This window comes from Phocoena sinus, chromosome 2 (assembly GCF_008692025.1).
Source record: "Phocoena sinus isolate mPhoSin1 chromosome 2, mPhoSin1.pri, whole genome shotgun sequence".
In the NCBI taxonomy this organism is placed as follows: Eukaryota; Metazoa; Chordata; class Mammalia; order Artiodactyla; family Phocoenidae; genus Phocoena; species Phocoena sinus.
Window position 1 is genome coordinate 177,883,937 of NC_045764.1, and position 14,831 is coordinate 177,898,767.

General features: G+C 52.8%; 1 protein-coding gene across 6 annotated transcripts in view; it reads right to left on the reverse strand.

The window, feature by feature from the left end:
* The window catches only part of BRF1 (BRF1 RNA polymerase III transcription initiation factor subunit), a 119,124-nt gene that overhangs the window by 33,765 nt on the left and 70,528 nt on the right, over nt 1-14,831 (reverse strand). For 4 of the 6 annotated variants that reach the window (XM_032621280.1, XM_032621282.1, XM_032621279.1 and 1 more), the window contains exon 2: nt 10,896-11,069. The exons of the other annotated variants lie outside the window; for them this stretch is intronic. In XM_032621280.1, coding sequence (XP_032477171.1) covers nt 10,896-10,989 — 94 coding nt within the window. In that variant the 5' untranslated portion in view covers nt 10,990-11,069. The remainder of the gene's footprint in view (nt 1-10,895; nt 11,070-14,831) is intronic. 6 annotated transcript variants of the gene reach the window in all.

Genomic DNA, 14,831 nt, shown 5'->3' on the forward strand with positions numbered 1-14,831 from the left:
AAGGGTCTAACGTGTGTGCAACTGGGATCCTAGAAAGGGAACAGAGAAAGAATGGCAGAGAAACTGTCTGAAAAGATACCTCCCAAGATTTCCCCAAAACAGACAAAAGACATTAAGTCACAAATACCAGAAGTTCTACAAATAACAAACTGGACAAAGAAAACCACATCTAAGTACATCAGCGTCAAACCCCTGAAAGAAAAACAAAGATATTTCTTAGAAGCAGGTAGTGATAAGAGATGGTAACCTTCAAACAGTGACAAGACGATGTAATGCCCACTCCACAGCACCACAGAAGGCAGAAGGCAGAAGCGGGATGACAGCAGTAAAGCTCCAGGAGAAACACCTGCTGCCCCAGAATTCCACACTCGCTGAAAATACCTTTCAAAATGAGGACAAAACAAAGATGTTTTCACATAAACAAAAGCTGAAGGAGTCTTTTCCTAGGAGGCATACTGTTTTTCAGACAGAGGACAATGATCCCAGATGAAACCACAGAAACACAGGAATGGAAAGGGCAGAGCGGGTAGGTGTGAGTGAACACACTAACGGCTGGGGAAGCAGTGCCAACAGCGCCCCTAGCAGTGCCCGGAAGAGCATGTCCTGCTGGGAAAGGCCAGCTTCTAACTTAAGGTCAAGGGCACAGGACACAGTCTCTAGGGTAACCACCAAAGCAGTAATAAGTAAATAAATAACAAAGTATTTGAAGAAAAACAGAATAACGAAATAATTGACTAAGAGGTTGTAAGAAAGGAAAAACAGAACAAATAGAAAAATAGTAAGATATTAGAATTAAATTCAAATATATCAATAAGCACACTGAATTTAAATGGATGAAATTCTCCAATAAAAAATACTTTAAGACTTGGGCTTCCCTGGTGGCGCAGTGGTTGAGAGTCCGCCTGCTGATGCAGGGGACACGGGTTCATGTCCCGGTCTGGGAAGATCCCACATGCCGCGGAGTGGCTGGGCCCGTGAGCCATGGCCGCTGAGCCTGTGCATCCGGAGCCTGTGCTCTGCAACGGGAGAGGCCACAACGGTGAGAGGCCCGCATACCACCAAAAAAAAAAAAAAAAAAATTTAAGACTAGATAAAAAAATTAGACAAATACACATAATTATGTAACCGAGCAGGACCCTGTGGGGCCTCCCCAGAACAGGACTCCTCCACCTCAGCCAGGCCGTCCACCTGCCTTTTGTCTGTAGAAAAACTTTAGTCAAAGAATAAATTTAACCAGAGCAGTGAAAAAAATTGCAGAAAGGAAGGAAAACAGTCAAGCAAGACAAAATAATAATAGTTTAGCCATTAAACAAAGTCAAGGACCTTTAGTTCCTCCTCAAGGGTGAGAGATACTGTTCTGAGCCACCGTCCTTGACACTGTTTTACAGACACTGAAACCCCCACCAGGTGGAAGAAGTTAACTGCATGCTGCCCACACGCACCGAGACCCCAGACCAGTCGGAACCAGAAGGCTGAGGACGTTGACTCCCGACTAGCTCTCCGACAACCCATCAGAAAAGCGTCCGTGAGCTGATCACGCGCCCCACAACCCCCTCCCCCACTCTGTCTTTAAAAACCTTTCCCTGAAAGCCTCTGGGGAGCTAGGCTCTTTTGAGCATTAGTTGCCTGGACTCCTTGCTTGGCGCCTGCAATAAACCCTGCACTTTCCTTCACCACAACCAGTGTCAGTAGGTTGGCTTTACGGTGTGTGGGCAAGAGGACCTAAGTTTGGTTCAGTAGCAATTATATGCTGCTTATAAGACACATTAAATATATCATGAAGGGTTGAATTTTAAAATATGGGGAAAGACAGACCACGCACATACTCAGCAAAAGAAAGCGGGTATAGTTATACTAACACCCAACACAGTAGAATTTAAGGGGAAAAGCATTTGGTGATAAAGAGGGACATTTTATAACGTTAAGCGTCATTTCCACCAGGAAGATACAGAATCCTGAATCTGTATCCTCTTAACACGGCATCAGAATATAATGGGAGGGCTTCCCTGGTGGCACAGTGGTTAAGAATCCGCCTGCCAATGCAAGGGACACGGGTTCGAGCGCTGGTCCGGGAAGATCCCATATGCCGCGGAGCAACTAAGCCCGTGCGCCACAACTACTGAGCCTCCGCTCTAGAACCCGTGAGCCACAACTACTGAAGCTCACGGGCCTAGAGCCCGTGCTCCGCAACAAGAGAAGCCACCGCAATGAGAAGCCCGTGCACTGCAGGAAGAGTAGCCCCTACTCGCCACAACTGGAGAAAAGCCCACGCACAGCAATGAAGACCCAATGCAGCCAAAAAGAACAAAAAATAAATATAATAAAATAAATAAATTTATTAAAAAAAAAGAATATAATGGGAAACCAACAAGATAAAAGGAAAAGTCGATAAGTCCACATCTGCAGTGGGAGTTTTAACACTCTTCTTTAGAACAAGGGGACCGAAAAATCGGTAAGGATGATTTGAACAGGACTAACCAACTTGACCTAATGGACATTTATAGACCGCTCCACCCAACAGGTGCAGATACCCATTCCTTTGAAGTGCACATGACGCGCGGCCACCAAAATAGACCATGCACTGAGCTGTAAATCAAATCTCAGCACACTGGGAAAAAAGGAAAATCGTTCAGTGTTTGTCCTCTGACCACAATGGGATTATACTAGAAACTGATAACACAGAGATAACTAGAAAACTCCCAACTGTTTTCAAAACAAGTGGTACACTTGTAAATGACTTAATATCTAAAAGAAATAAAAATGGAAATTAGAAAATATTTTGAACTGATCATAGTAAAAATGTAACACATCAAAACTGTGTGATGTAACTAAAACCTGCCTAGAGAGAAATTTATAGTCTCAAATTCTTATATTAGGAGAAACAGAAATAATGAAAATCCAGAACCTAAGAAAGCTGAAAAGAGTAAATTAAACTGAAAGAAACTAGAAGGAACGAAATAATAAAAGTAAATCAATGAAATATAAAATAAACGTACAATACAGATAAACAACACAGCGAAAGTCTGGTTCTTTAAGAAGGCTGATAAAAGCGCTGCTGAGGCTGCAGAGGAACTGGAGCCCTCCTACACTGCTGGCAGGAATGCAAAATGGTCCAGCTACTTTGGAAAGCGGTCCAGCCGTGCCTCACAGTTAAACACAGAGCTCCAATGAGAGCTTACATGATCCCATGTACATGAAATGTCCAGAACAGGCAAACAGAGAGTGGCAGAAAGCAGACTCCTGCTTGTTTAGGACTGGCGGCACGAGAGACATGCTTTCTGAGGCGATGACAACGCTCTAGCGTTGACCGTGGTGAGGGCCGCACACTTGTGTGCACGTAACTGAAAACCAGTGACTTGCGCAACGTAACGGGTGAATTTCATCTCAACAAAGCCATTACCAAGGAAAAGACTAAAAAAACTGGCAACCCCCTAGCAACATGGAGCAAAGAGAAAAGGGGCAAAATTACAAACATAAGACATGACAGAGGGGTCGTCACTACAAGTGCCGCAGACACGAAAGGGAAACCGGGAATGTTAAGGATAACTTTACTCTGATACATCTGGTCTCTGAAGTGACACACACAAAGCCTTTGCAAAATACAACCTAGCAAAACTGGAATGAGAAGCAGAAAGGCTGGCTAGTTCCACATCTACTATAGAAATTGAAGCCACAAGTACGATCTTACCACAAAGAAAGCTAAAGGCCCCGATGGCTTCACTGTGAGTTTTCCCAAACATTTCAAGAGGAAACAGTACTGGTCACCACTGGACTGCCCAGGGTGCAGAGCACGAGGGGGCACCTCCCAGCGGTGTCGGGGCAAGCACGACTGCGACACACCCAGTTGACGAGGACACTGCAAGAACACAGGCCACCTGCACAGCTCCACCCAAAATACCAGCAATAACTGGAGAGGGTAACTTGGCATGACCACATCTGGGTATGCAAGGGTGCTTTAACCTTAAAAATCAGTCAGTGTGGTGGTCCAACGGTTAGGACTCCAAGCTCCCACTGCCGGCGGCCCAGGTTAGATCCCTGGTCGGGGAAATAAGCTCCCAAAAGCCGCGTGGTATGGCACCCCCCAAAAAAATCGGTCAGTGTAATTAATTCACCTCGGCGCAGATTAAGGGGAAAAACCCACACGATGATCATACCAACACATACACAGACGACTCAACACCCTTCACTATAAAAGCTCCTGGCAATTAAGGAAAAGGAAACACCTTCAGTCTGTCACCTGATAAAGGCATCTTAGAGCAGACGTCTAAGGCGCTGGAAACACTCTCCGGAGCCAGGACAGAGCCGAGGACGCCCCCCCGCCCCACGCCCTGCTTCACCCCTTCACACCCCACAGGGCACCACAGACATGCAGACAGCCAAGAGAAACACATGACAGGCATACAGATCAGAAGGGAGCAACTAAAACTGGCAGCAGACACAACTGTATACATTAAGAAAACAAAACAAGAGGGCTTCCCTGGTGGCGCAGTGGTTAAGAATCCGCCTGCCAATGTAGGGGACACGGGCTCGAGCCCTGGTCTGGGAAGATCCCACATGCCACGGAGCAACTAAGCCCGTGCGCCACAACTACTGAGCCTGCACTCTAGAGCCCGCAAGCCACAACTACTGAGCCCGCATTCCCCAACGACTGAAGCCCGTGCGCCTAGAGCCCATGCTCTGCAACAAGAAAAGCCACCGCAATGAGAAGTCCACACACCGCAACAAAGAGCAGCCCCCGCTCACCGCAACTAGAGAAAGTTCGCACGCAGCAACGAAGACCCAACGCAGTCAAAAATAAATTAATTAATTAAATTTAAAAAAAAAGAAAAAGAAAACAAAACAAGAGATCCCAAAGCTCAATTAGTAAGGCTACTCACTGAATTTTGTATTTTTAGATATAACATCAACATACCTCAACTGTACTTCTATACACTGTAAACAAAAGATACCATTTACCTTAGCTCAAAACACAAATACTTAGGAATAAATCTAACGAACAAAGTGTAAGACCTCCTCATCAAAAATGAGAGAAAGCAGAGAACACCTCAAGAAATAAGGGAGGGCTTCCCTGGTGGTGCAGTGGTTGGGAATCCACCTGCAAATGCAGGGGACACGGGTTCGAGCCCTGGTTTGGGAAGATCCCACGTGCCACGGAGCAACTAAGCCCGTGCGCCACAACTGCTGAGTCTGTGCTCTGGAGCCACAAGCCACAACTGCTGAGGCAGCATGCCTAGAGCCCAAGCTCCACAACAGGAGAAACCGCTGCAATGAGAGGCCCGCACACTGCAGGGAAGACCGGCCCCTGCTCACTGCAGCTAGAGAGAAGCCCACACGCAGCAAAGAAGACCCAACGCAGCCAAAAATATAAAATAAATAAATTTTAAAAAAGAAAGAAGGGGGCTTCCCTGGTGGCGCAGTGGTTGAGAGTCCGCCTGCCGATGCAGGGGACACGGGTTCATGCCCCGGTCTGGGAAGATCCCACATGCCGTGGAGCGGCTGGGCCCATGAGCCATGGCCGCTGAGCCTGCACGTCCGGAGCCTGTGCTCCGCAACGGAAGAGGCCACAACAGTGAGAGGCCCGTGTACTGCAAAAAAAAAAAAAAAAGAAAAAAAAAAAAAGAAAGAAGGGATATTGATCGATTGGAAGATTCAGTATTGTTAAAATCAATGTCAATTTTCCCCAAACTGATCCACAAACCCCAATCAGAATCCCAGAAGTTTTTTTTACAGAAATGGACAATCTGATTTTAAAATTTATACAGAAAAGCAGAGGGCCACGAACAGCCCAGACACCCCTGAGGCAGAAAAACAGCTGGGATTCAAGGTCTCATGCCACAGGTCCTGAGACAGGTTATAAACCCGCCATACTGAAAACAGTCTGGTATTGGCACAAACAGACCAACAGAAGGGGTCAGGGACAGCAGCAACAGGCCCTCACCTAAGTTCAAAACAGTGGTGCCACCACTGTGCACTGGGAGGAATGGTTGTCAACAGATGGCACCTTGTCACCTGGACACCCAGTGGAAGGCAGCAAACTCTGACCATCTCCTCACAACAGACACACAGACCAACTCCTTAGAAGTCCTCAATCCAATGGGAAATGTAAAACCAAAAGCTTCCAGGAGGCAACACAGGAGAATATTTCCAGGATTTGGGGCAAAGATTTCTTAAACGGGACACAAAAACATTAATCACAAAGGAGAAGATGGATAAATTGTACTTAATTAGAATTAAGAGCTCTGTTCATCAAAAGATACTGCTGAGAGGTGGAGGGCAGCCAGGACGGGGAGGCTACCTTCCACGCTGATGCCCAGCCCCGGCCTCGGCCCAGGACATGCCTGCTGGACCCCAGGGTGCACCCATGCTCAGCATCACTGGATGCTGGCAGGCAGGACACACTGGCCAGCAGGTCACAGAGCTCCAGAGGCCCAAGGCTGGCCAACACTGGGCGGTCCTCTCCATCTCTGCCTGTCATGGGTTTGAAGTTGCAACTTCCTCACGCCCAGTGATGCTGAGTGCCTGCCGACAAAAGCTATTCAGTCACCCTGAGGCCTTCTTTTGACCACATACTCTCTGCATGATACCACAGATACATAACATCGTGTTATACATTCGCCAAGAGTGAGCCCCAAGGTAAACAAACCATGGGCTCTCGGTGATGATGAGGTGTCACTGTGGGTTCACCATTGGCAACAATGCACCGCTCTAGGGGATGTCCATCCTGGGCGATGCTGTACATGTGTGGGGACTGGGGGGTATGGGAAATCTCTGTACCCTCCTCTCAATTTCACTGTGAACCTAAAACTGCTCTTAAAAATAAAGTCTATTTAGGGCTTCCCTGGTGGCGCAGTGGTTGAGAATCCGCCTGCCAATGCAGGGGACACGGGTTCGAGCCCTGGTCCGGCAAGATCCCACATGCCGCAGAGCGGCTAAGCCCATGGGCCACAACTACTGAGGCCTGCACACCTAGAGCCCGTGCTCCACAACGGGAGAAGCCACTGCGATGAGAGGCCTGTGCACTGCAACAAAGAGTAGCCCCTGCTCGCCGCAACTAGAGAAAGCCCGTACACAGCAACGAAGACCCAACACAGCCATAAATAAATAAATAAATACGTTAAAAAAATTTTTTTCTTCAATTCTTAGGTTGTCCCTGGGGAGGCAAGCAGAGGGGGAGGGACGGAGGGAAGCGGGTAATGGTAGGCTGGGGAGAAGGGAGTCCCCAGCTACACTGCCCTCAAAGAAAGAAGATCCCCAGGTGAACCTGAGGAGAGGGACAGAAGCTCATTCTGGAAGCTACCCCCCCACCAGATTTGCAGACCAGAACCTGCTGTTAACAAGACCCTGGGTGTCTGAAGCCTGGGAGAGAAGAAGATCTGAAGGTCACGGTGGGCAGGACACGGCTGTGGCCGTGGGCACGCTCTACACAGAAAGGGTGACAGGTGACAGCAGCCTCCTGGCCTAGACCACTGCTAGGGCTCACCTGCTCATACACAGGCCTGCTGGTAGTTCGGCTGGAACCCAATAAAGACCAAAGACTTAAAAAATGGCTGTGGGCAAAAACACACCTCCCACGGATGTGTTTCACGAAAAGTTGTGGTGGGATTTCCCTAGTGGCACAGTGGATAAGACTCCACGCTCCCAATACAGGGAGTCCGGGTTCGATCCCTGGTCCTGGAACTAGATTCCACATGCATGCCGCAACTTAAACGCTCACATGCCACAACTAAGGAGCCCACGTGCTGCAACTAAGGAGCTGGCAAGCCACAACTAAGGAGCCCGCCTGCCACGACTAAGACCCAGTGCAACCAAATAAATAAATAAATAACTTCCCTGGCGGCCCACTGGTTAAGACTTTGCCTTCAAATGCAGGGAGTGCAGGTTCAATTCCTGGTCAGGGAGCTAAGATCCCACATGCCTCAAGGCCAAAAAAATCAAAACATAAAACAGAAGCAATATTGTAACAAATTCAGTAGGGACTTTGAAGATGGCCTATGTTAAAAAAAAAAGGGGGGGGGATTCCCTGGTGGTCCAGTAGTTAAGACTGTGCTCCCAATGCAAGGGGCTTGGGTTCAATCCCTGCTCTGGGAACTAGATCCCACATGCATGCCACCACTAAGAGTTCACACGATGCTACTGAAGATCCCACGTGCTGCAACTAAGACCTGGTACGGCCAAAACAGATAAATAATAAATAAATATTTTAGAATACATAAATAAATAAATTTTTAAAAAGCTGCAGTAACAATCTGGACACACAGCTCAGGAAGATGCGCTGGCTGGGTCACCGGCCTGGCAGCAACAGGGGTGTCTGCTCACAGCCTGAAAGTTTCTGCCAAATGCCCACCCAGGGACGGACGGTCTAGAGAGCAGGTCTCTCCGCAGCCTGCCCCGGCGAGGGCTTTACCTTCTGTGGGTCGGTGGGGGCGGGGTGGGGGGGAGGTGCTGTCTGCAGGGCCGGTGCAGCCCCAGGCAGCAGAAACAGGAGGGCAGCTGGGGCAAGGAGAGGAGTGTGAATGAAGCCTTCAGATGCGCTCTAGGGGCTTGGAATTTACGTGGAAGGAAAGGAGGTGGCACTGGCGGGGCTTCGGACAAGTCTGGGGACCCCGCTGGGGGATGGGGGCAGGGGAGTGCCGTCAACCAGAAGAGGACAGAGAAGACCGTGTCACACTTGTGCCCCCCCCCGCCGCCCCCAAACGGCCATCCTGAGGGGACCACCGGCAGGCCCAGCGGCCAGAGCGCTGGACTCCCCGCACACTGCTGTCTCAACTTCAACAGCTTCACGAGGTCAAAGTCAGGGCCACAAATGCACCTGTTCAAGGTGTACACTTCAATGGCTCGCAGTCTATTTACAGAGCTATGCAAACATCACCATAATCTAACTTAAGGACATTTTTATCCCTCAAAAAGAACCGCCCCTACCCCCACCCCACCCCCGTCACCGCCCCCCGTCCCCGGCACCCCCGGATCTGCTCTGTCTGGATCTGCCTCATCGGGACGTTTGGTACTCAGGGAATCACACAACGTGCGGCCTCCAGTGCGGCTCCTTCACGGGGCGCCGCGCCGCATCCAGGGTCACGTTCCTCTGCAGGCGGCACGCCGCCGCTCCACAGTGTGGGAGGCGCCCACCCCTCGGGTGTGGGCGAGCCGGGGCTGCTGTGGGCGGGAGGGGCGGGGCTACTGGGCCCGCTCACTCTCCTCCACCCGGGGGCGGGGCCAGGTCTGGACCCCTGGACGAGGTGCCCGCCCCTTCGCCCCAGGGGGGCGGGAGGAGCGCGAGGCGGGGAATGGAGCAGCCGCCTCCAAAGCCCCGCCCGCCCGTACACCTGTGTCCGCTCCCCGACCGCCCCTGCGGCCCCCGCGGCTCCGGCTCGGGCCACGCTCGGGAGGCAGAGCGGGGCCCTGACCCGAGCGCCCCGCACCTCCCTGCAGCCCCCCGGCTCCCCACCCCGCCCGAGCCAGGGCGGGGCAGGCCTCGCCGCGGGGCAAGGCGGTGACCACGGACGGAGCTCCACTGCGCCACCTCGTGGGGCCGCCAGGGCGCGCAGCTTCATCCCTTCAAGCAACAAACGCTCCTTTTATGCTGAAACGGTACCTTTCAAAAACTGAAAGACATTTTAGTGAAAGATTCTGATATTGAGGGTCGCCCACCCACGCACACTGTCTCGAGGACCCTTCCAGCACTCCATGCAAACGGGGGCGACGGCCAGGCCACCCGCCATCGGGGAAAGCCTGCGCGGCACACGGAAGGAACAGCAGGGGAGGAGAGAGCTCAAAGAGGCCACCGCTCCCACGAGAGACCAGACGCCGTGGCTCCCACGAGAGCCTCGCAGGACCGCCTCACGAGGAAGGGTGCGGATAACACGGAGCTGCTCCAGCTGACACCATGAAAGCAGAAACGCAGGCCTGGCTGGAAGATAAACTCTCTCAAAGCAGAAGGTAAGTAAGTGGGAAACAGGAAAGGAGACCAGAAGACGGGTCAGCAGGGCAGCAGAGTGAACACAGAAGACACAAAGGGAGAAGCCACAGTGACTCCAGAAGCCCGAGACGGGAGGCCGCGGGGGAAGAGCCGCTGGGGGCACCGCACGTGGACCTCTGAGCCTGAAGACAAACAGGAGGTGCTACAGCCTGGAGAGCAACGCAGCGTCCCACACAGAGGACCCCGAACCAGGGCATCCACCTGTCCCAAAGGCGCGCGGGACACAGGGAGACTATGGGCACCACTGTCCAAATGCTGAGGAGACCAATTTGCAGCCCAGAATCCTGCCAGACTATCCCCAAAACTTGGGCAGAAGGAAGACCACAGGGGGTCAGATGCTCAGAGGCGCCCATTCTCAGAAGCCACGGGGCACGTGCTGTCACATAAGGAGGAAGACACAGGGCCAGGAGCGTGGGTCCTGCAAGGAGAGGCGAGGGGAAAAGAGACACGAGGAGGCAGCGAGAGCAGAGGCCAAGTGGAGGGGCCAGAAAGCCCCAGAAGGCCCTCTTCAGGAATGCGCGATGGACAGAATTCCCAACACACGCAAACGCCTGCAGGGCAGCCGAGGGCGCCCCACCGTCCAGGCACAAGGGGAGAGCAGAGCACCGTGCTCTCGGAGAAGGCGGGGCTGGCGAGGAGGGGACGAGGTCAGCAGCCCCTCGGGACACCGGCCTGGCTACAACTGGCCAACCGCAGGAAGATGCTGAAGAGTCCTCCCCAGGGGCCGAGGGGGGACGGGCACCCAGCTGCCCAGCTCCTCAATCTGTGAAAGTCTCCTATCCATCCAGACGGTTAATCCAACAAGGTGCTCCAATCAAACACAAACACTAAGCTACTGGGACACAGAGCCCGACGGCAGAGGGAGGCTGACCAAGAGCCAAGATGGGGTCCTCCAAGAGGTCCCCAAACCAAAGGATACGCGGGGTGCCTTCCGTCCGGCACACCAGGTAGAGGCAGGCCGCGATCACGTGGGCCATCTTCCGGCCACGGGTCAGGTGCTTGCTCACGGCCATCTTGAAGAAGTTGAAGGCTGTGTCCAGGCAGTGTTGGTTCAGCTGCAGCTGGTTCCCCAGGTGATGGATCTGACGCCTCCCTAGGACACAACATGAAACGTTACCGCGGGTTCCCAACCGTCCGTTAACTGACAACTTTGTTAAAAATAAAAGGGTCACACAACTGCCTCGGCAATTTAAGATGGAAAGTGAAGATCTACCCTTTTCCTTTGACACTTTTAAGTTCACTTTTTGCATGGGTTCCAGTAAAATTTTATGTATGGACACTGGATGCAAACTTCCTATTATTTCCCGTGCTGTGAGACGCTCTCCTCCAGGCTGGAGTGGCATCAGGCCCAGGGGGCAAGGGCCCTTCTCAAGGGCCTTGAGCTCAGAGTGTCTGGAAAGGGCTCTGTGCAGGCCGGCCAGCCTGGTGCCGAACACCATTAAACAACATGGCCAGCAAGTTCCACACACTCAACCTCAAACGCCCCCTCCCCGTGGGTGAGCTCCCCAGGCTCTGCCTCCTGCTCCCACAGCCAGGGGGTGGGTCACGCCCACGCAGCCTTCCCTAAGGCCCCCACGCCAGCCTCGGTGAGGCCACAGACAGCACAGGCAGATTCGGGGAGGGAGGGGCGCGGGCCCTCGCACGGCCAGGATGTCAGCTGACCCGGGCCACAGTCTGCGTCCACACCTCTTAATGAAGCAAGGCCATCTCAGAAGCTATGGGCCAAAAGACGGCAGCAAGAGAGGAAGCAGACGTGCTGCCCACACACCAGCAGGTCATCGTGGGCCATCCCGCACGCGGCAGCGCGTTGCCCTTGTGAGCCGGAGCGCCCACAGCTTCCTACGTCTCTGCTCCAGGCCCAGCCCACACCCACCTCCGTGTGCTGTGTTGGTACAGCGAGCAGACAGGTCCCAGCACAGACTCCAGTTCCACCCAGTGTCCTCGGCACCCGAGACCCTCTCTCCTCTGGTGAAGGCCGCCCTACGCTGGGCCAGGGACCTCTGCTTCGCCCACAAAGAGCTAAGAGCCGATTCCGCTGCGCTCTCTGACAAGGACCATGGGCTCAGGGAAGCGAGGGCTGTGTGGTCTCCTCCTCCAGACTCGGCCGCTAACGGTATGGCCCGCACCCCCCACACACGCCAACACTGACCGCCGGCCAAAGATGGGCACCCAGGGAGCCAGCGCCCCGGGGAGCCGGCCACAGGCACGCAGGCTGGCAGCCCAGGGATGGGCCTGACGACCGTGGCATCAGGCAGTCAGCATGTCCCAGAAGCGTCCCTGCCCTTTGTGGCCCTGCTCCCTCGACCCCCAGCAAAGCTCGCCTGGAGCCCACACAGCTCTGAGGCCTCTGGTCAGCTTGCAGTGACAAGGGATCACGCTCGCCGCGCCAGAGCCGAGTCTGGGGAACAGCTGACATACTGACCATCTGGACAGAAAGACAGGGAGGCTGGGCACTGGCTCCCCGTCAGCACTGCATGCTCTCACGCCAGACACACCAGACAGACAAACGCGGTCCACCCCGCAGCCCAGCCAGCTCGGAGGTAAACGGGGCGGCAGATGGGAGACCTGCTAATGCCGGGGGCTCGCTCCCAGCCAGCTCCTCAGTGCGCGTTTGGGAGCTCCTGCAACGGAAGGTGAGAGAGAGGTGCTCCCCAGAGGAGCTCACGGATGCCAGGACCCACCCCACCCCCCACACCATGGGCCAGGGGCCCCCCAGCAGCTTGGGGGGCTTGAAGTTATTGCAGTAAGTTGTAACATCTTTACTGCAGTGTAACTCATGCACTGGAACATGTGCCCGCTTGAAATGTTCATAGGTTGAGTGGTTTAGTGTATTCACGGAGTTGTGCAACCCTCACCACACCTTGGTACATTTTCATCACCCAAAAGGAAACCCTGTACCCACTGGCAGTTACTCCCCACCCCCCCAAATGAGTTTTTAATTCACGCAAGTTCAGCAGCACAACTGGCAGACTGAACAAGTCATAGGACGCAGGCATGTGTGCAGCTTTTAAATGCACGAAGATGTTATTAACAAATGCAAACTCATGTAAAACAGACTCCTGATTAGCCAACCACAGCTTCCTCTCCTTGGAATAGTAAATGAATGCAAAAAGGCAACGCACGAGTACATAGGGTGTTCAAATTTTTGACATTTTGTAAAAATAAGGCCCGCTTCTCCCTTCGAGACGGTGGCCAAACAGCATCCTTCCAGGACGGTGGTGACGGCAGAGAGCACGAGAATGACCACAGAGCAGCATGCGGGCAGGCAAGTGCCCCGGGAACATGTGGAAGGAGGGTCTAACCTGGCCCAGCTCAGGAAGCTAAGCCACGACATCACAGGGCTTCCCCCCGAAGCCTCCCTCGGGCCGGAAGGACCTTCACAGCGCCAGCCAGGCCTGTGCAGCTGGCCTGACTCACGGTGCACTAGCATGCCACACCCGTCCCCACGCAGCGACACACTAGAAGCCACTCCCATGGTCACATCCAGGGGCACTCAGAAGCCAATGGGTGCCCCAGGTGGGCGACAGATATAGAGTTCAATTTAAAACCCACATTCGTATAAACATGAACTAACAACTGAGAATCTGTAGAAAACGCCAACATGAAGAGGGAGAAACACCAAGCTCCACAAGCAGACTGCTAACAGAAGAGAGCTTGGCAAGCCCCATCATAACCTCAAAATATTAGAAAGATGCCAATTCATAGAAATGTATGAATAGGTTGTAATTAAAAAGACACAGTCCAGGGCTTCCTTGGTGGCACAGCAGTTAAGAATCCGCCTGCCAATGCAGGGGACACGGGTTCGAGCCCTGGTCCAGAAAGATCCCACATGCAGTGGAGCAACTAAGCCCATGTGCCACAACTACTGAGCCTGTGCACTAGGGCCCACAAGCCACAACTACTGAGCCCGTGCACCCCGACTACTGCAGCCCGTGCACCTAGAGCCCGTGCTCCATAACAAGAGAAGCTACCGCAGTGAGAAGCCCACGCACCGCAACGAAGAATAGCCCCCGCTTGCCGCAAATGGAGAAAGTCCAAGTGCAGCAACGAAGACCCAATGCAGCCAAAAATAAGTAAATAAAATAAATTTATAAATAAATAAATAAAAATAAAAAGAGAGCTAGGAGTTGGAGGAAGGGACCCTCCCAGAATGCAGCCCCAAAGGAGAAGGGCAGCTGCCAGGTGACAAACCACAGAGGGAGGCTCACAGCTGATATGGGCAGGCCTCTCCCTCCAGACAGGGAGCAGACTTTTAGGCAAGAAGGATTATTAGAAATAAAGAGGGCATGTGATAAGAACATATGAACACCACAGGAAGAAATAACAATCCTACAGTGTGGAAATTAATAAGGGCAACCTCGCTTAAAACGGAGGCAGGAAGCCCTGAAGGGGGCGCTCCCACACCAGGCCCTCCTTCCCAGCTTGCTTTGCGCTTCTGGGCAGGAAGAAGCTGGTGCGCTGCCCCGGGAAGAGGAAGGAAGATTTTCTCCCGGCCCAGCAACAGCCCAGCCAATGAGAAACCGCCACCACCCTCAACTCTCACTTTCCTCCAATGGAGACTGGAAAACCTTCAAAGCAGTCCCGCCCAACTTCCTCCTTCCCCCGCCCGCCCCCTACCCATAAAATAAGGCTCCTCTCCATTGTTGCAGGATTCCTGTGGTTTGCCATAGCTTGCGGGTGCCGAACTGCAATTCCCCTGCCTCTCCCGAGTAAACTCATGTTGCTGGTAACATAACTGGCTGTTGTATCTGAAGGTGGGCAACAGTATGTACTTAATAGCTTACTTTCAAAACATACAAAGTAAAACTTGACAGAACTAACAGGAAAGGGACAATGCTACCTGACAGAATTCCGA